Here is a 22,724-nt window from a genome sequence, read left to right as displayed (position 1 = left end):
GGCAATCTGCATATTAATACATAAAATATTTATTTAATTCTATTCCACATATTACAGAGAAGTTATTTTGCTTTGTGCCTTTAGTGTTGATGTCCTATTGCCAAAACCACAAAGTATTCTTAGTCATCACATCTTGTAGCATTGCATAATGAATGTCTCAAATACCTCGAAAATTCTGTCTTAATCTCCAAAATTGTGTGAAATTAATTTAATCTTTCAAATAAGCTACAGTTTTTAATTTACAATATATATTTCTCTCAAATCTGTGTCTGCAAATTACCTTTGAATTCCCTTTCTTTTTCAAGCATTAAATTTAATCGTGTGTTAATTAAGTGATGATGAGTGAACCAGGAGTCACCTTATGCTTGTGTTGGAACCCATTTCATTCCATTGTGGAGTCCATCAGTCCTAATGAGGGTAGACAAAAATGCTGGAGAAACTCAGCGGGTGAGGCAGCATATATGGAGCGAAGGAAATAGGCAACGTTTCGGGTCGAAGCCCTTCTTCAGACCTAATGAGGCTTGTTTTCCCCTCCCAACTGGTTATTTTTATCCAACTTTATCGTTATATATTTGGAGGTGTAGGAAGGGAGGTGTCTGAAGAAGGGTCTCAATCCAAAAGATCACCAATTACTTTTCTCAGGAGATGCTGCCTGACCCGCTGGGTTATTCGAGCATTTTGTGTCTATCTTCATCTTATAAGAGATTTGGATGGGGCAGAAACTCTATTCATATAGGTGGAGAAGCTATCACAGTTTGGTGGCATTGATGGAAGATTTTCTTATAAATGCTTTTACCCCTGTGTTTTAATTACATCTGCATTCAACTGCTTTCAATGCTGCCTGTAATTCAATACCTTAATAATTACAGTAAAATAGAGTTAGGAGTGAGTTTATTGAATCTTTGATTGAAATCAGGTTTACAAGAAATGGAATGGTGAGAATGAAACTAAAGGGAACAATTTATTCTAAACACAAGGAAAGACGTGAAATGATTCGGGCCAGGATCCTTTCAGGAAGCTGGGCAGACCGCCAATTAAAACAGCAGGTTTGCTGATTTTTGGAAATCAGGAATGCGTTGTTCTTTATTTCAGCTTGTTCCACTGGGTGGAAAGCAAGGACAGGACGGGCAAGCTGAGAGGCTAATTTTTGCATGTGCATGTAACTGGAACTTGACTACAGTCTTGGTGGGAATGATGATGGAGTTTCCATGCCTGAAGAGTCAGCCTGAAGAGAGATAAGGGCAAGGAGTGCTCTTGCTCTTCTTGGTCCCTATAGATAAGAAAGCCACCAACTATTGATAACACAAATAACTAGGTGCTTGCCAAACTGTAGAAACAAGCTGCTTTAGCAAAGTAAAGGAATCTTCAAACAACACCGCAGATCAAAACTGCAGTCCTGCAATATCCAAAGAATGGCAAAGGAAGTAGGAGATGCAACAACAGAATTGTTCTTACTGAAGGCAGGGTCCTACCCCGGAGTGCAAAATACAACAGAAGCATAAGAAATAATCTCCAGCAAGGACTACCAAGGATGAACCATGGAGACACAAGGAACTCCAAATGGTTGTACCTTGAGTAAAAATTTTAAGTGCTGGAGTATCTTAGTGAGTCAGGCAGCATCTATGGAGGGAACGTATAGATGATGTTTTGGATTGGGATCCTTTTAACATTGGTCTGGCCAATCAGTCTGAAGGACAAACTCCACTATCACAGATGCAAATCTTTGACATGTTCGATTCATTCCTCGTGATGTCAAGCAACCTCTGAGCAAGTTGTGAACAGTAACACTATGGGGCCAAACAACATCCTAGCTCCAATGATGACACTTCTCCAGCCAAGTTGACCAGGTGCAATGGCATCAAGGACATTTAGCCAGCCTGGAACTCGCCCAAGCACTTCTCCAGTCAGAGTCTTACTAACAAGTAGTTCATATTAAAAAAGATGAGTGTCTAAAATCCTTTACTATTGTCCTGCTGATGGATAGGGGAGCCTTATTGTTTTAGCAGTAGGCCCACAGAGTGAACACAAGAGACAATGATTATTTTGTAAGAGTAGGGGGGAGGGGATGGGAATCAGAAAATGAATCAGAAATTTAACTGGACCAACCATGGGCAGCATGGTGGCGTAGCAGTATAGTTGCTGCCTTACAATGCCAGAGACCTGGGTTTGATCCTGACTGCGGGTGTTTGTCTATATGGAGTTTGTATGTTCTCCCCATGACCTACTTGGGTTTTCTCTGGGATCACCGGTTTCCTCCCACACTCCAAAGACATACAGGTTTGTAGATTAATTGGCTTAATATAATTGCAAATTGTCCCTAGTGTGTGCAGGATAGTGTTAGTGTGCAGTGATAGCTGGTCAGCGCGGACACGGTGGGTTGATGGCCTGTTTCCACGCTGTACCTCTAAGCTAAAAAACAAACTAAACTAAACCACAAACACAGTGGCAGCAACAACAGGCCCAAGACTGATACTCTGTGGTAACTTTGTTCATAACTTTGTTTTATCCAAAACCTCGTCACCACTGGCAAGGCACAAGTCAGGAATAGGGTGGAATACCCTCCACGTGTCTGGATAACTGCACTCAAACAATCAAACTGCTCTATACCATTGAGGAAAAACAGTCACTTAATTGGTGCCTCATCCAATGACTGAATTGTTAATTTCCTCCCCCTTCAACACACCATGAAAGATTCAATGATTCATTGAGATCTGAGGGGTAGGTTTCTCGCACAGTGAATGATGATGGTGTGGAATCAGTTTCCAGAAAAGGTGGTGGAAGCTGATACTATCACAATATTCAAAAGGCATTTTGAAGGCATCTTAGATAAGAAAGGTTTTGAGAATAGAGGGCGAAATGCAGGCAAATGGAATATGCGTCGACAGGCATTATGGTCGCCATGGATAAGGTGGCTCAAAATAGCCTGTTTCTGTGCTGTGTAATTCGATAAAAGTATGATTATAAATCAAGGCTGGATCGATCCAAAGTGTATGCGGATATCATAACAAAACATTGCTTACTAATAGTGTATTTGAGCCATTCATTATGGAGATAACAACATGAGATAAAATCACAGCCAAGCTTCCAACTCTCTTCACAGCAGTTTTTCACTGAGATAACAGGTTTGGTGAAGTGATTCTTACATACACAAAGGCAAAACTACACCAGTTTAAGAATACCAAAAGTATTTTGGAATTATATTGGTTACTTGATGCTATTGTTTCTTTAACATAGAAACATAGAAAATAGATTTTAATTTTAGTACTTAGCTAGAAAATCACACAGGATATAAAAGATTTGCGTTATTCTTGGCTTCACTAGCCCTGGTGACATAAGTGATTGAATTAAATTCTGCATTTCTCTCAATGGATTAATTCACATTTTTCAGGAAAGTGCAAAAAAAAATCTCAGGATAGTACAATGCTATTCACATGAATATTTATCAAAATAAGGCGAAGCATCTGCATAACTGCCAAGAGGAAATGCATGCAGATAAAAAATAAACTGAATGGGAGCTTTAAAAGTAAATAAGAGGAAAGAAGATAGATGGTGGAAACTATATACAGGTATATTAACTGAAACTAAGCTTTGTTATCATAATTTGCCCCAACAATTGAAACAGCTCATAATTTTTCATTTTGGAGACACTAGAGTGCAGAAAGTCACTAAAACTATGTGGAAAGCATTACTGTTCTGAATGTCTCTTGTAAATGTAAAACACTCCATGTTAGATAGTGCATAATTAAATGCAGAATAAGGTTTATTGCTATAAACTGCTGAGCACTTCATCCAAGGTACACAAAATTGCTGGAGAAACTCAGCGGGTGCAGCAGTATCTATGGAGCGAAGGAAATAGGTGACGTTTCGGGCCGAAACCCTTCTTCAGACGTCCTGAAGAAGGGTTTCGGCCCGAAACGTCGTCTATTTCCTTCGCTCCATAGATGCTGCTGCACCCGCTGAGTTTCTCCAGCAATTTTGTGTACCTTCGATCTTCCAGCATCTGCAGTTCCTTTTTGAGCACTTCAGTGCTTAAGCTACAAAGCTTTATGCGATCGGGGCACTTGTTGGAAGAAGGATTGCTTAACTTGTTTACAGAGCAAAATGCATTTCAAATTGAGGCACAGCTTTCACAAAAGGTCTGAAAGTAGTAAAAAGCTGGCTTCCTTGTGTTCCGTGAGGAAATACATAACCATGAATGATGCAGTCTAAGAAAAAATGATTATTACAGGTGTCAGAGGTTATGGACATAGGGCAGGAGAATGGGGCTGAGGGGGGAAGATAGATCTGCCATGATTGAATGGTGGAGTAGACTTGATGGTCCAAATGGCCTCATTATGCACCTAGAACATGAAAACCTATGTTTTGACACGGTCTACACTAAGTAAGCTATGGGACTCTACAAACAATCCAATTTACTTCCATGGAAGTTACTCCAACCTGATTACTGCCCAGTATAGATGGTGCTGAGCAGCACCTTTATGGATGCAGTGGACAAGTAGCTCATCAACAATCATTTCCCACACTTGTTTAGTGGGATTAGGAACAAGAGGACTGCAGATACTCAATGTATGTGATTACTGGGGAAACTAGGAGAAAATGGAAGAAGTAGGAAATCACAGCGTGGAAATACAATCAGAGGTCATCATCACCAACTTTTTCAAATGGCACAGAATACATTATGTCCCTTTTTTGCTTTTGGACCATCCATCCAACCTGAAAGAAAAGCAAACCTGCAAGTATGGAAAAGAGTGTGCCAACAGGAGCCATCATGAAAGACCAACCAAACTGAACTTTAACCATTGGGTGTAGACATGATTTATTTGGTTCAATGATCTGACTCATTACAGCATTGAGAGCTTGAATCCAAAAGATGTACATAATAATGGAAAATGTGGACAAAATACCTGAAAAAAAAAAAAAAAGATGTGTCATCAATACTGTTGGAAGGTACACAAACTATCTAGCAGCTAGACACAAAATGCTGGAGTAACTCAGTGGATCAGGCAACATCTCTGGGGCTATTCCTAAAAATAGCCTATTCTCCAGAGATGCTGCCTGACCCGTTGAGTTACTCCAGCATGTTGTGTCTATCCTTGCTTAAAACTAGCATCTGCAGTTCCTTCTTACACATGCTATCCAGCAGCAACTGGCAATGCAATATTTTATGACAAAGCTTCAAGTGAAGAACAAGGATCTCAGCCTGAAATGTCACCTATCCATATTCTCCAGGAATGCTACCAGACCCACTGAGTTACTCCAACATTTTGTGTCTTTCCTTGGTAAACCAGCATCTGCAGTTCCTTGTTATTCAAAGTGAAAGCTATCATTTTTACCAAGAAGATTACATTGCCATTTTGTTTTATATTTTTGATAGACCATGTGCCCACGCAAAGTTTTACTGACTTTACCACTCTTGAAACATTCGCTGGTTATGAGGATGACAATCTGGTTTTGCAAGGTTAATAAGATTATCTTGACACAATAGAGCACAAAATAAACTTCTGGTGGAACCCAGAGGGTCATGAAGCATTTGTGGAGGAAAATGGACCATTGATGTTGATGTTGACGTTTAATCTGGACTGCAGACACTTGTATCTCTATTTTAGATACAAGAGAGATGGGTTTTGTACAATCAATTATAAATATATAAATTTTCACTTATAACTTCTGTTCACTTCAGTCGTCACAGCAATTTTTACCAGGATGTTAACCACACAATAATCAGGGTCTCATGCAGAGAACATGCATATGTTATTTAAAGTTTCTCTCTGCTTTCTGTGGGCACCTGTTTCCAGAAGCTGTGACCTTACAAGCACCTCTTCTTTTTAAAAACATCTTCCTTCAATCCTCATGAACATATTACCAAATGAATGAATGTGGCACCCGAATATAATATATACACTACTACATCCTCATCTTAGATTTAAGCCAAAAGAAAGATCATAAAAGTGCAGACCAGCAGGAACCCAAGAAATGTTGATAAAACTCCAAATCTAATACCATAACCAATTTAGTCCAACTTTTTTATTGTCAAATCTGGTCAAGCCAAGAGTTAAGTGTCAAGAGAGTTTAATTGTCATTGGCACTGGGTCTTAAACATTGAAATTGTTGCTTGCTACAGTGTTACAAGCACATTAACACGACAATACAACAAGTAAATATACAATAAACAATACAACAAGTAAATATACAATAAACAATACAACAAGTAAATATACAATAAACAATACAACAAGTAAATATACAATAAACAATAATACAATAAATTTACAGTTATATTAAGTATCAAGTCAAGAGCGTCAAGGGTGTTTAATTGTGATATGTACCGGGAACTGAACAATGATATTCTTACTTGCTGCAGCTTTACAGGCTCATTAACACAACAAATAAATATACTATAATCAATAATAAATAAATTATTAGTTATACTAGTTAACTAGACCATAATAGTGCAAGCCTACATATGTAGTGCAACCTCATATAATGTACATAGTAGTTCAGGGCTGAGGTATGGTTGTGTTTAGGATTGTGCAGAGCCTAACGGTTGATGGGATGAAGCTGTTCTTGAACCTGGAGGTAACGACTCTCAGACTTCTGTCCTTTCTTCTCGATGTTAGCAGTGAGATGAGAGTGCAGCTAGGGCAGTGTTTGGTCTTTGGAGATATTACTTCCTTCTTCAGGCAGTGCATTCTGTGAATCCCTTCAATGGTAAGAGGTCAATATTCCCGATGCCCTTCATTTTCTTTTAGATAGGCATGTGGAAGCACAGGAATTAGAGGGATATGTACAGGCAGATGAGATCAATTTAACTTGGCATCATCTTCTGCACAAACACTGTGTGCCAAAGGGGTCGTTCCTGTGCTGTACAGGTCTATGTTCTGCAATCTGCTTCGTTCTTGGGTACCTGAGTCATCAAACCAGGCCGTGAGGGAGCCAGTCAGTATGCTCTCCACCATAAACCTGGACGAACATGAGAAAGTATTTGGTGACTTGCCAAATCTCTTCAAACCTCTGAAGAAGTAGAGGCATTGGTGAGCTTTCTTTGTGTTTACATCAATGTGCTGTTCCTAGGACAGAACCTCAAATGCCCAGGAACATGAAACCGTTGACTCTCTCCACTGCCTTGCTGCCAATGAAGACAGGTTCATGGACCATCAGCTTGCCGCTCGTGAAGTCAGCAATCAGTTCTTTGGTCTTGCTAACATTGAAAGCAAGATTGTGCTATGACACCACTCAACCCGATTATCGATCTCCCTCCTGCACTCTGATTCTTCATTACCCATCATTATTCATTGAACAATGGTGTCATCAATGAATTTAGAGATGGCATTGAAGCAGTGTCTGGCTACACATTTAAAGATATGCAGGGAGTAGAAGATGGGACCGAGCATGTTGCCTTAAAGTCCCGTGTGCTAATAGTTAACAAGGAGGGAGTACGGTTGATTAGTATGGGAGTCAGGGATTATGGGGAGAAGGCAGGAGAATGGGGTTGAGAGGGAAAGTGAGATCAGTCAAGATTGAATGATGGAGTAGACTTGATGGGTTGGATGGCCCAATTCTGCTCCTATAACTTATGAACTTATGGAAGTGTTGTTGCCAATAATTGTTGCATATTGATAATGAATCCTGGAATCAATGGGCTTCAAGGGAAAAGGTTCTGCATATCTTGCAGAAAGGAAGATGGTAGCGGTTGTTGGTAAGTCACCAGCCCAAGGATGTCACATCAAGAGACTGTTAGATTGGTAGAGGGTGGATATAGGTCCACTGAAGTATGCTGAGATCAGGGGTATCATTGGAATGGCATCAGGGAATAGAGCAGCATCAATGGCCAGACTGGGCAGTGCTTTATGCCCAACCATCTTCAGAGCAAAGGAGGGATGTTTAGAAATAAATGCACAAGGTTCAGTTTCAATTACAACTCCCCAGGAAATGCCTGCACGCAGAAAGACCCAAGTAATATTCAGACACGGGCTGAATGCAGCAAATGATATTTGATTCACACAAGTGTCAGACATTGACCACCTCAATATGACCATTGACAGTGAATGGCATTATCATCACTGGGTGGCAAATAATCAGCAACCAAGGGGCCCCAATGAGTAAATATTTCACTGGAACAGCCACATTAAATACATTGATTATGAGTTAGGCATTGTATATGCTGTGGTAAGCAACTCACCTCCTGATTCTCTGACACTGTTGCACCATCTATAAGGCCGGTCTGCAGCGTAATATTATTCACTTGGAATTAAGAATGTGTTGATGTACTCTCCAGCAATAGTTCATCAGAGGGTGGTGAATCTGTGGAATTCATTGCCATAGAAAGCTGTGGAGGCCATGTCAATGGATATTTTTAAGGCAGAGATTGATAGAATCTTGATAAATAGGAGAGTCAGGGGTTATGGGGAGAAGGCAGGAGAATGGGGATGAAAGGGAAAGATAGATCAGCCATGATGAATGGCAGAGTAGACTTGATGGGCCGGATGGCGTAATTCTGCTCCAATAACTTATGAGCTTATAAACATATGAATATTTAAGAGGCGATACAACACACTATACAAGATGAAACAGCCCACTTGACTGATCCCTCCACACTCCTGAAAACATCCAATTCTTCCATCATCGGCTGCAGTATGGTGCACCATCAACAAAATGCACTGGAGTTACTCACCAAGGCTACTCCGACCACACTCCCCAAACCTACTACCTCCGCCAACAAGAAGGTCAAAGGCAGCGGGTAAAAGAAAAGACCACTTGCAGATTTCCATCCAAGTCAGAAATCTTTCTGTGTTGGATGTGTATCATGGTTTCATCAATGCCGTTGGCTCTAAATCCTGGAACTCCCTTCCCAACAGTTTTGTTGGTACACAACGCTTCACCACCCATTTTGCCATCATTTAAGGGGACAATTCAGGACCAGCTTCTCACGAGCAAGTTAGGGTGGACAGTAAATCCTAGCCTTATCAGCAATACCCTCATCCTGTAAATGAATGAATAAGAAGACAAAGATTAACGCTCAAAATAGCTTACAGTGCGAAGCAATAGGCTTTCCAAGATAAACAGGATACGTTTTTTAGATGAATTGATGCCTTGTATTTTGCTTTCAGTGTTCAAAGTGCAAGATTCTGTAGGAGAATGCCCTGATGGTAACAATGCCAAGCATAAGTGATTGAGGTTTAACGTTATGGGCATGGATAAAAGGTGCTTAAGAGATTCTTTACTGCACATATTAAGAGATTCTTTACATAGGAAGATAATTAAAAATAAAGACTGCTCTTCAAGGAAGTTTAGAACAGCCAAGTCAGGACGTCTTGTCTAAATGTAGTAGCTTTGGTGCAAGCACGTGCCATTGTTTCCATGAGTAGAGTGTCTAAAAAGGATTTTGGAATCTCAAGCTCTTTTCCCTGATGCGTATACTATGCAGTCTGCATTGCAAAGGCAAAATACATGGCAAGGAACATGGTTTTCAATGTATATCTACAGAAAACCTGTTAAAGCCGCATTGTTAAGAAACGACCTCTAACAGAAAGAATCTATCACACAAGAGCTTCAATGCATATATGCATGAGAACAGATCTTGCACAATGGTCTCTCCTTCCTTAGCAATGGTCTTTTCTTCCTTAGCTTTTCCATGGACTGTTGAAGGATGTCAAGTAAGCAGGTGGATTTGTAGAGGGTGGATATAGGAACACGGATGTTTGCAGTGGTCAAGGGGATCGCCGAAATGGCAGAAGAGCAGCATCAATGGTCAGACAGGGGACAGAGGAGACAGTCATATAGTCTGATGAGGTTCAGATTGATGGACGGTTAGGTCAGGCACAGAAGCAGATGAAGGGACCACAACACTTCAAACTCCAAGCCTGTGGATCGTGTAACACCAAAGATCTCCATCCAGTTGTGGACTTTGTACATACAAATACATACAAATATATTCTTCACCATTCATACAAAATACACATTGTGTGCTGTACTCCATAGCTGCACATATCCAGAGACCTATAAATGTGCATGAAGAATCCTGGCCAAGTTTACCAAAGTGTGTTAAATTGCAAAATGTACACAACCAGCTGTATCTATAGTAATTTAGTGAACAGGCTTTTGATAAAATTCAATCATACAGCACACAAATTGACATGTTATGAAAATGTAATTTGAACAAACGGAAGCTGAAAAGCTACTTACTCTGTATAACCATTAGACCTATAACACTGCTGTATATCAATAAAGTTTGTACTGCATACTGCTCCATCAAATGTCTTCTGCCAATTGATGTGGTTGTCAAGAACCGGAGAAGGACATTATGTTGAATAATAACATTGAAATGAACAGTACCACCAAAAAAACAGCTCAACTCCTTTCCAAAACAAGGTGCCATTTCACACACAAGAGTTTTCATGTACGTTCCCCTAGTGTTTAATGCACTAAACCCAAGTTTATTTACCAGCCAAAATGAAGAATCCACCTCCCAGTATGTACATGGAGTCGTGCGCTTGGAGAGTTTCATAAACAATGAGCCCAAAACCAATTCCAACGGTGAGTACAGACAATACGATCAGCACGCTCCAGGAATGGCGATAACCTAGAAAAGGCAAATAACAACATTGGTTTCATGCCGATTATAACAGAAGCTGTAAGTTACCAACTATGTAATAGTGTGAAAGTAGTCAGAAGAAACTGCAGATGCTAGAATCTTGAGCAAAAGACACAAAAGTGCTGGAGTAACTCAGCGGGTCAGGCAGCATCTCTCGAGAATATGCTTACGCTGGGTCTGAAGAAGGATCCCAACCCAGAACATCGTCTATACATCCAGAGATATCACTCATACATCCAGCACTTCCAGAGATGCTGCCTGACCCGCTGAGTTTCCTCTGAAATGCCACTATCATGTCTACCACCACCATTCTTGGCAATGCGCTCCTGGCCCTCACTGCTCTTTGTGTAAGAAATCTTGCCCATCTTCTTTAAATCTTCCCCCTCTCACCTTATACCTTACTAAAGACTAGTAGGGTACAAGTAGGGCACAAGTAGGGCAGATCTCTATACTATAGACCCCAATTAATTATTAAGGAATTAAGTCAAACATGAGAAGTAACCATCTGATTTCTACCTCCTCAGCTGTTGAAGCAGAATTAGGCCATTTGTCCCACCAGACTATCAATCATGGCTGATCTATCTTTCCCTCTCAACCCCATTCTCCTACCTACTCCCCATAATCTGACACCCTTCATAATCAAGAATCTATCAATCTTCATCTTAAAAATAATAATTGTCTTGGCCTCCATGGCCTTGTGTGGCAATAAATTCCACAGATTCACCACACTCTGACTAAAGAAATTCCTCCTCATCTTTCAAAAAGTATGTCCTTTTATTCTGAGGCTATTCGGTAAGTTTCAATGAGAGCTCCACTCATCCTCCTAAACTCCACCCAGTGCCGTCAAAAGCTCATCATATGTTAACCCAATCATTCCTGGGATCATTCTCGTTAATGTTGCTTCTCCATGTTGCATACCAAATGGAAGAATGGTGAGATAATTAACGTGAGGAAAACTGTCAATTAGCATTAGTTTGAGAGGTGGCCCAGTGCACCCTCACAGAGCCAGAGGCCCAGATTCAATCCTCAGCCACTGGTCGTGTGGAGTCTGCACATTCTGCCTATGACAATGTAATCGTCTGGGATCTCTGGTTTCTGCCCATTTACCAAAAACGTGCGGGTTGATAAGTTATTTGGCCACTGTAAATTGCTTTGAGCCTGCAGGCACGTGGTAGAATCTGGGCATATTGATGTTAAAGTGGGGAGAATTAAATAGACAATAGACAATAGACAATAGGTGCAGGAGTAGGCCATTCGGCCCTTCGAGCCAGCACCGCCATTCAATGTGATCATGGCTGATCATCCCCAATCAGTACCCCGTTCCTGCCTTCTCCCCATATCCCCTGACTCCGCTATTTTTGAGAGCCCTATCTAGCTCTCTCTTGAAAGCATCCCGAGAACCTGCCTCCACCACCCTCTGAGGCAGAGAATTCCACAGACTCACCACTCTTTGTGAGAAAAAGTGTTTCCTCGTCTCCGTTCTAAATGGCTTACTCCTTTTTCTTAAACTGTGGCCCCTGGTCCTGGACTCCCCCAACATCATGAACATGTTTCCTGCCTCTAGCGTGACAAAGCCCTTAACAATCTTATATGTTTCAATGAGATACCCTCTCTTCCTTCTAAACTCCAGAGTGTACGCCCAGCTGCTCCATTCTCTCAGCATATGACAGTCCCGCCATCCCGGAAATTAACCTTGTAAACCTATGCTGCACTCCCTCAATAGCAAGAATGCCCTTCCTCAAATTAGGGACCAAAACTGCACACAATACTCCAGGTGTGGTCTCACTAGGGCTCTGTACAACTGCAGAAGGACCTCTTTGCTCCTATATTCGATTCCTCTTGTTAGAAAGGCCAACCATTCGCTTTCTTCACTGCCTGTTGCACCTGCATACTTACTTTCATAAACTGATGTACAAGGACCCCCAGATCCCGTTGTACTTCCCCTTTTCCCAACATGACGCCATTTAGATAGTAATCTGCCTTCCTGTTCTTGCTACCAAAGTGGGTAACCTCACATTTATCCGCATTAAACTTCATCTGCCATGCATCTGCCCACTCCCCCTACCTGTCCAAGTCACCCTGCATTCTTATAGCATCCTTCTCACAGTTCACACTGCCACCCAGCTTTGTGTCATCTGCAAATTTGCTAATGTTTCTTTGAATTCCTTCATCCAAAGCATTGATGAGTATATTGTAAATAACTGCAGTCCCTGCACCGAGCCTTGCGATACCCAACTAGTCACTGCCTGCCATTCTGAAAGGGACCCATTAATCCCTACTCTTTGTTTCCTGTCTGTCAACCACTTCTCTATCCATGTCAGCACTCTACCCCCAATACCATGTGCCCTAATTTTGCCCACTAATCTCCTATGTGGGACCTTATCAAATGCTTTCTGAAAGTCCTGGTACACTACATCCACTTGCTCTCCCTTGTCCATTTTCCTAGTTACATCCTCAAAAAATTCCAGAAGATTAGTCAAGCATGATTTCCCCCTTCGTAAATCCATGCTGACGGACCGATCCTGTTACTGCTATCCAAATGTTTGGCTATCTTTTATAATTGACTCCAGCATCTTCCCCACCACCAATTTCAGGCTAACTGGTCTATAATTCCCTGTTTTCTCTCTCCCGCCATTCTTAAAATGTGGGATAACATTAGCTACCCTCCAATCCACAGGACATTGGAAAATTATCACCAATGCATCCACGATTTGCAGAGCCACTTCCTTAAGTACCCTGGGATGTAGACCATCAGGCCCTGGGGATTCATCAGCCTTCAGTCCCATCAGTCTATCCAACACCATTTCCTGCCTAATGTGGATTTCCTTCAGTTCCTCTGTCACCCCAGATCCTCTGGCCACTACTATATCAGGAAGATTGTTTGTGTCCTCCTTAGTGAAGACAGATCCAAAGTACCTGTTCAACTCATCTGCCATTTCCTTGTTCCCCATAATAAATTCACCTTTTTCGGTCTTCAAGGGTCCAACTTTGGTCTTAACTAATTTTTTCCTCTTCACATACCTAAAGAAGCTTTTACTATCCTGCTTTATATTCTTGGCTAGCTTACCTTCATACCTCATCTTTTCTCCCTATATTGTCTTTTTGGTTATCTTCTGTTGTTCTTTAAACATTACCCAATCTTCTTTCTTCCCGCTCATCTTTGCTACGTTGCTTCTTCGCTTTAATTTTTATACTGTCCCTGACGTCCCTTGTCAGCCATGGTCATCCCTTTCTCCCCTTGGAATCTTTCTTCCTCCTAGGAATGAACTGATCCTGCACCTTCTGTATTATTCCTAGAAACACCTGCCATTTTTGTTCCACTGTCATCTCTGCTAGTGTATCTTTCCAATCAACTTTGGCCAGCTCCTCCCTCATGGCCCCATAGTCCCCTTTATTCAACTGCAAAACTGACACCTCCGATCTACTCTTCTCCCTCTCCAATTGTAGATTAAACCTGACCATGTTATGGTCACTTCCTCCTAATGGCTCATTAACCTCAAGGTCCTTACACCTAAACATGGCATTAATAAGGGATTAAGGTAAACTTTTGTTTGATGGTCCATGTGCATCAAGGGCCAAATAACCTGTTTCCATGTTGTATGGTTGAAAGGCTCCGTAAACTTACCCTCACCAATATATCTGCGCTAAATGCTTTTTGTCCATTACAATATTGATTGATTCATAGTTGTGTCTTTCATTGTGAAACAGGCAACACAAAACGGAATATGTATAAAGTGGGCAATTAATAGTTACAGAATCATACACCATCCCACCCTGTCATCACAAGATCCAGCAAATACCCATCCCTCTCACTATCATCAAACAATCGGACAGAATGGGTAGCACAGTAGCGCAGCGGTAGAGTTGCTGCCTGACAGAGTCAGAGACCCGGGTTCGATCCTCACTACGAGTGTTGTCTGTATGGAGTTAGTACGTTCTCCCTGTAACCGCATGAGTTTATTGCGGATGCTCCAGTTTCCTCCCACATTCCAAAGACATTTGTAGATTAATTGGCTTCTGTAAATGTTCCCGAGTGTGTAGGATAGAACTGATGCATCGGTGATTGCTGGCTGGTGAGGACTCGGTGGGCCGACGGGCCTGTTTCCATGCTGAATCTCTAAATTAAACTAAACTAAAATAACAATCCAATTTCATTTAGGAATGTTGAAGCCCACTAGGTATAACAATGTAGGTAGGTACCTTAAAATGAGGTGTCAATCTTTTGAAGCTACAGCTCAGGACCACATTATATGGAACAGATGAGAGTTTGGATAGAACAAAGGTAATGGGACAAAAACCTCTCAGATTTAGAGTTAATTGTTTCTTTCTTTAACTCCTACAGCTCCAGGGTCCCAGATTCAATCATGACATGCTATTATTGAGAAAGAGTTGCCACTTTCCATGATTGCCTGGGTCACCACAAGGTATCCGATCAAAGGCCAGGTACATGCTATGGGTTAACATGCTATGATTTAATGGCGGTACAGTGGCTCGGCAGTAGAGTCACTGCCTTACAGCATGATAGACCCAGGTTTGATCCTGGGTGATCCCTGTATGCTTTCCCTGTGACCGCGTTGGTTTTCCCCGTGTGCTCCTGTTTCCTCCCACACACCAAAGACTTGCAGGTTTGTAGGTTAATAGGCTTTGGTAAAGTTGCAAATTTGTCCCTTAGTGTGTAGGATAATGCTAGTTTACGGTACGGACACGGTGGGCAGAAGGGCCTGTTTCTGCGCTGTATTTCCAAAGTTTAAAGTCTAAATTGGCTATTATGTGTAAGTTAATGGTACCAGGAATCAAAGGGGAAAGCTTGAGCTTGGTTAGAGCCACAGATTCGCAAACAGTGAATGCAGTGCATGCAGCTGTAGGGAAATGCTAGCAGAGGGAGGCAAGGGTGCAGAGGGACAAACCTGAGTGTTGGGTGGCATTGCGTTGTGACTGGTGACTGGTGTGTAAACCACAACCTGGATCACGTGCTGAATTGTTGAATCCTGGATTGTTGCAAATGAAACTGATGCTTGGCTGAAATGATCACGGTCCCCTCTTAGAAGCACTGAACATTGACCTTTTATGATTATTTACCAATGATGGAAGAGCATCTCCCCCACAATCAAGATGCAAAAGATAGAAAATATATGACCAAACACTTGGGAGAAAACACTGGGAATTTAAAAATATATATATAATTGCAGATGATTTGGTGGATTAAATTAGGTTATAGACCTGTAAATACAGGCACAGGATTAAATTCAGAAGTCATATGAATTTGGCCCATCGAGTCTACTCCACAGTCATAGGGAGAAACGTAGATTATTGAATTTGAAACTGGGTAGCTAAAGCAGGAAATTATATCTGTTTGCATAGCTTAATTTTACAGCAAGGTGTCCAATTACACACCTAGACTCAGAGTGAGGGTTAGGATTAATCTGCCTTTCTCATTCATTACCTGACTGTCCCATTTTTGACTTTGCTGTGTGGAATTCATAACATATTAGAACATAACACTGTGAGATGTAGCACTTGGAGCACAAAGATGGAAGTAGTTGGATTTGGACACCCCACACACCATGTTCCAAGGCTGAAAAGGGATTAAAATGAGATACACAAATATATTAATAATGGCTGTTAGGCACCAGAGCAAGTCACAACTTGTAGGTTAATTGGCTTGTGTTTGTAGACTTGATATACTTGTATACTGAAATGTGGGAGGAAACCAGAGTACCCGGAAAAAACTCATGTGGTCACAGGGAGAATGTACAAATTCCACACAGACAGCACCCTTAGTCAGGATTGAACCAGAGTCTCTGGCACTGTGAGCCAGGATTCCTACTTCTGCACCACTGTGCTACCCACCAGACTGATAATGGGGAGGGGGAAGAAAACTGTAAGAGGGGAGGAGCAGGACAAAGCCTGGCAAGTAATACATTGATACGGGTGAGAGGGGCAACCCTGTTTCTTGCCAGGTGTCATCCAGCCCCCCATCTCTCTCCAGCTTTCTTACCCCACCACAATCAGTCTGAAGAAGGGTCCAGATCCAAATGTCCTCTATCCAAGTTCTCCAGAGATACTGCCTGAACTGTTGAGTCACTCCAGCACTTTGTGTCTTTTTAAGTAAACTAACATCTGCAGTTTGTGATATCAACATCAATAACTGCTTATGTTAGACACTAAGAAATCATATATATAAATATATTTGCAGGATTAATGACTCTGAAAATGAAATTATCTTGGTCTTATCAAACATAAGGTTTAGCACTACACGCTACCAATCCCCGCTGTGGAGACATTGGTATAGTTGTCTCATTGTAGGACACTGATCTTTCTTTTTATTCTGGATTTTAAATCATGTATTGTATTTTGGTATATAATTTATGATGCTCTTTTAAGTAATTTACTAAGCTTTTATATGTATTTTATGGTGTTTTTATATGCAATGTATTCTATGTAATGTCGTCTTTTATCTGGACCTTGAGATTGGAATAAAAAGTTTATTATGCTTTCCATATCCATGTCCCACATTCATACCTGTAATTTGAACAAATAATTTTTCAGGTCCAGTATATAAAGTCCATTACTGCACTTACCAATGGCAGGATCATAAACAGAGCTGTTCTGGGTCAGTCTTGTTGGGAAAGGAAGGTGGTAAGCTCCGATACAGCTTTTCCATACTTCGTGCTCAGCTAAATAAGACAGAAGTTGGAAACACATTTACTCAGATCGAACACATACTTTTGCAAAAATATAAACTTTAAATGGAGTTGATAATAATATCCACTGTATATTTTAAAGTTTCATATGCTATTAATTCTGAAGCCCTCCCATGAGTGGCACAGTGGACAAATGCACCACGAGATGTGGTACCAGACTCTATCCGAATATGAAGGAACATTCCCAACTGCAGTACAGGCAATGGTGGAGGAACCATAGACAATGGTGTCTGCAAAGATGAGTGTTGCTCATCACTGGCCTTTGAAGCCCAGTGGAAATGCAGGTAGTTGACAACAAGTTAAACCACCACAACATCAAGCTGCCAACTAGGCTGAAAGTCTACAAAGCTGTAGTACTCTCCAGCTTGCTGTATGGATGTGAAACATGGACCTTGTACAGGAAACACATCCGCCAGCTTGAGATATTCCACATGCGCTCTCTGCGGTTCATCATGGGCATACGCTGACAAGTCAGGGTGACCAACGTGGAAGTGCTGGCATCGAAGCAATGATGATAAAGGCCCAACTTCAATGGACAGGCCATGCGATCCGGATAAATCCCATATGCCTGGTCAACTCTTGTACGGAGTTCTGTCACAGGGTCAAAGGAACCCAGGACGCCCAAAGAAATGGTTCAAAGACTGCATCAAGGATGACTTCCAGCACACAGGCCTAGCCCCAAAAGACTGGAAACCCGTGACAGTGGCAGGACAGGTTGGTGTACAACCACTAGGAAGGCAGTCAGCAGTTTCGAAGATAATCGCCAAAGGCAACTCGTGTCAGAGACAGGAGGAAGGCTGCAGCCCTAAATCCTCCCACAGCGGCCCTCATGTGCCCCCACTGCGTGTGGTTTTTGCATCGGATTTGTGACCCACAATCCCACAAGACATGATAGTGCACAACAATGCTATCATCGTCTACCCCCACCAATAGACAGCAAGAAGTGAAGTGATCATCTCCTTGCAAGATAAAAGTGTCCCCATACTTCATTGGCTTGGTTTATATATGAGGGAATCGATACAAACAAATGAAATTATCGCAGGCTGGGTTGTTACTAAAATAAATCAGGAGTGTAAAAGAGCTATCTAGCTGTCAAAAAGGCACAACAGTACACTGCAAGGGCCAGGAAGCAAGCGGGTAAGATCATCTCTGACCCCTCACACCCTAGCCACAAACTCTTTGAATCACTTCCCTCTGGAAGGCAACTCCAGACTGTCAAAGCTGCCACAGCCAGATATAAAAACTGCTTTTTTCCACCAGTATTAGCTCTACTCAATAACCAAAAATCTGTAGCCTCCTTTTGCTCTGGTATTTTATTTAATTCACATGTTTAATCAATAACGGTACGTCATGTTGTCACTTGCGGGCGGAGCACCAAGGCAAATTCCTTGTATGTGAATACTTGGCCCATAAACGTATACATTCATTCATTCATTCATTCATTAGTATTCCTTCCAATAACACCAGCTCAGATTATCCAAATTTAGATGGCCATCAAAAATTATTTTTCAACTTTTGAATGCAATCAAACAACACTGGTCGATGAATGGCAAATATATATATATTTTTAATTCCTCTGTATTGCTATGAAGGAAAACAGGAGACTTTTGGCTTCAATGTATCATCTGACCAATGCAGTTTAAAATCCTGTTTTTTTTAAGTCAATCTTTCAACAATTATCACTTCACTCAGCAGATTATGGAGATGTTTGCCATGGGAATGGAGAGAAATTACAAGGGAACATAGAAATATAGAAAATAGGTGTATGAGTAGGCCATTCGAACCTCCGAGCCAGTACGGCCATTTAATATGATCATGGCTGATCATCTAAAATCAGTTCCCAGTACAAATGGCCTTCTTATAGTTGATAGTTCATGTGATCATTACAAAAATATTTGTCATGACAGAAGGGAGAAGCTAGAATACAAACCAATGTCCATCTTTATAATTCATGTGGTTTATGTCTAACCCATCACAAAAAGACTAACTTAACTTCAGAGCACGAAGTAACAAGTCTGTTGGTGGAATTGGTACAAACCCAAGCAAAGAAAAGGTTCAGTGTGTGATGAAAATGCGCAAAAGAACAAAAGTAAGAATTGGCTTGCACAGTTTGGATTCCACGCAGTTTATGCAAGCCAAGATAAATATGTTGAAACACGTCTTTTCTCAAATGTGCTAAAAGTGTGTCCAAATGCATCCTCCTCCCCCTGAAACTCTACATCCACCCTGCACTTCACCCTAACTTCGCAACCACCAACACAAAACCCAACTGGCAAAGAAGAGTCTCGATCCGAAATGCCACCCATTCCTTCTCTCCAGAGATGCTGATGTCCCGCTGAGTTACTCCAGCTTTTTGTGTCTATCTTTGGCAAAGAGACTACATTTCATCCCAAGCCCCCAAGAGGTTTCCAACCAGCGTAACCCATGGCAACATTAGTACATACAGCATGGTTCAAGCTACAGATGACAAAGAATCTCAGCATTGTAGAACATCTGTCTTTGTGCTTCTTGCTGTTATTTATCCAAGGCGTTTCAATACAAGGTTTTATATGAAATGTGTAAAACATGGAGGGTTGCATTGTGTTTCTCTCCTATAGCAACTGCTGGTGTCGGACTGATGAGACTGAATTCATACTAAATAAAAGAGTAATGCCAAATTTCAGAGGTCATCAAGGAGACCCAAAACTGTTTTAGGGCTTTGTTAATTTTATGAATAAAGTCAGTTAACAACTGAGTCAGTTAAAAGGTAAATGGAGTAAAACTAAACTGAAAGACTGGACTACAGCAGGCACGTGGACTGATTCTTCAGATGCGTCTGCTGAGTGGACACATTCAAATCAAGATTAATCAGGCTCACTGGTCAATGACACATGCAGATATCGGTAAAGAATGTGTAACTGATAAACTGAAAGGATGAACTATTCTGGAATCTCAAGAAATTAAAGGTCAAATTCAGTAAACTGAACGTTAGCAGCCAACACAAGATGTCCATAAAGACTGGAGCAATCCCCGAAAAGCATGGAACAGCAAATTTAGTTCCACTATTTAAAACAGGTTAAACCTGATAACCACAGGCTAATTTAGTTCCACTATTTAAAACAGGTTAAACCTGATAACCACAGGCTAACCATAGTTTGCCTAATACCCATTGCAAAAAAAAAATCATCAGGGTATTCTGCTAGATAAAGGAAGAACATTGCATTTCATGTTTTCAGGACACTGCAAAAGTAATAGTTACCTGTTTTGTAGACAAAAACAAGAGCCACAGTCTTACATGAACACTTGAACAATTGTGGTACTACAAATGTAGCCAGGACTGCCTTACGGCATTGTCATGCCTGTCAAAACTTTGATGTTAGTTACTATGCCCATAAGAATTTATCATCATAAAGCTTTCTGAAAGGGTTATTATCTACTGGATTTTAGAGGTTTGAACTGTTTACTATGTGGATGAGACTGTTAAAACCCAATGTAATGTAATGTAAAATTCACTCACAAAACATGTATGTTGAAAAACTGTCGTCAATATGTGGTACTTTCATTGCACAACTCCAGAAGAAACCCTCATAGTGAAATATCTTCGCAGATGCCTGGGGAAAAACAACGACAACTTCATAAGACAATAAAAATATACACTCTGCAATTGGTCAAAATGTCCTGCATTACTTTTTCATCCTTCATTTAGCATTAAACAATCTACTTAATTACTTTTGTATTAAAATGAAAAGTTTCATTGTTTTAAAATTCACACAAAACAATTCTGAGTTAAAAGTGAAATAAGATGTGAGTGTTTTCTCTGTCTTGACAATTCATCACCAAGCATTGCAAATATGCAGTTTGGAAAAGATTGAAAAAAGAAAAAAATGTAGCATAGCTTTAAAGAGGAAGGTTTAAAGGAGATGCGCAAGGCATGTTTTTTATACAGAGATATCTGGGATGGAGGCAGATACAGTGGTGTTCAGTTTTTTAGTGCTGTCTGTATGGAATTTGTACGTTCTCCCCATGACCTGCCAGGATTTTCTCCTGGAGCTCCGGTTTCCTCCTACATTACGAAGACATACAAAATTGGCTTTGGCAAAAAATTGTAAAATTGTCCCTAGTGTGTGGGATAATATTAGTGTATGGAGATCACTGGTCAGCGTGTACTCAGTGGGGTGAAGGGCTGTTTCCGCGCTGTATCTCTAGAATAAACTAAATTAAATGCTTGAATTGTCATCACAGAAGCTATGGATCTGGTGCTGGGAAATTAATATAGAATAACTTGACGGATAGCGTACACATGGTGTGCCAAAGGGCCTGTTTCTGTGCTGTGTGACTCTATGACTCCATGACCAACATTTCATGCCAGCTTTTCAGTTCCTGCTGAAGTTATAGTGATCGGTAGGATCCTAGTGGAGACATGAGCTAACTCTGGCACCAGAAATCCAGTGAATGGCTGGAAGAAATTGCCTCCACATAGAACTTTCACATCTCCACAAAAGGAGTCATTTGGAGGGGACAGTGCAATAAGAGCCTCCCATCTTAAACTAAAACTCAATATTCAAAAAAGAAGAGAAACCAATTACATCTTCCTTGGTTTCTATATCATGCGGAATTCATTCAAACTTCTGCTGCCCTGACTGTTAGAAGTCTACTTCTACCATCAGTCTTGTAATCACTCTTGTAGTCCAGATCTAGATTGATTCTTGGGATAGCGATGATTCCCTGATAGAAATTCTCCTCCCTGTATTCAAATCTCAACATAGCCTTGCTCAAACTATTTTTGTAGCCTCCTCGAGTCCTTTGTAATAATAATAATAATAATAAATTTTATTTATGGGCGCCTTTCAAGAGTCTCAAGGACACCTTACAAAAATTGAGTAGAGGAAAAACATGTAAGGGGAATGAAATAAATAGTAGAGACATGCCTAGTACACAAAGTAATACAAAACACAGTATGAGACAATTAATGCACAGATGAAAAGGGACGGGGACGTGGGGCTAAGGATAGGCAGAGGTGAAGAGATGGGTCTTGAGGCGGGACTGGAAGATGGTGAGGGACACGGAATTGCGGATCAGTTGGGGGAGGGAGTTCCAGATCCTGGGAGCTGCCCTGGAGAAGGCTCTGTCCCCAAAATTGCGGAGGTTGGATTTGTGGATGGAGAGGAGACCGGCTGATGTGGATCTGAGGGACCGTGAGGGTTGGTAGGGGGAGAGGAGGTCAATGAGATATGTGGGGGCCAGATGGTGGAGGGCTTTGTAGGTGAGGATCAGGATTTTGTAGGTGATCCGGTGGGAGATGGGAAGCCAGTGAAGTTGTTTGAGGACTGGAGTGATGTGATGCCAGGATTTGGTATGGGTGATGAGTCGGGCGGCTGCGTTCTGGACCAGTTGGAGTCGGTTGATGTAGGTGGAGCTGATGCCAAGGAGAAGTGAGTTGCAATAGTCCA

The 22,724-nt window shown here is 41.2% G+C and overlaps 1 protein-coding gene across 1 annotated transcript in view; it reads right to left on the bottom strand.

The window, feature by feature from the left end:
* Window positions 1-4,023: 4,023 nt before the first annotated feature.
* LOC116974284 (transmembrane protein 182-like) overlaps window positions 4,024-22,724 on the bottom strand; it is a 36,312-nt gene continuing 17,611 nt past the window's right edge. Inside the window, exons 3-6 of the mRNA XM_033022602.1 lie at window positions 20,792-20,885; window positions 17,173-17,268; window positions 10,442-10,579; window positions 4,024-4,904 (exon numbers count right to left, since the gene is read on the bottom strand). Of these exons, the coding sequence (XP_032878493.1) occupies window positions 4,633-4,904; window positions 10,442-10,579; window positions 17,173-17,268; window positions 20,792-20,885 (600 nt within the window). The 3' untranslated portion in view covers window positions 4,024-4,632. The remainder of the gene's footprint in view (window positions 4,905-10,441; window positions 10,580-17,172; window positions 17,269-20,791; window positions 20,886-22,724) is intronic.

This window comes from Amblyraja radiata, chromosome 6 (assembly GCF_010909765.2).
Source record: "Amblyraja radiata isolate CabotCenter1 chromosome 6, sAmbRad1.1.pri, whole genome shotgun sequence".
Classification (NCBI taxonomy): Eukaryota; Metazoa; Chordata; class Chondrichthyes; order Rajiformes; family Rajidae; genus Amblyraja; species Amblyraja radiata.
The sequence above is the reverse complement of the archived record's forward strand: the minus strand, read 5'-3'. Positions and strand labels throughout refer to the sequence as shown.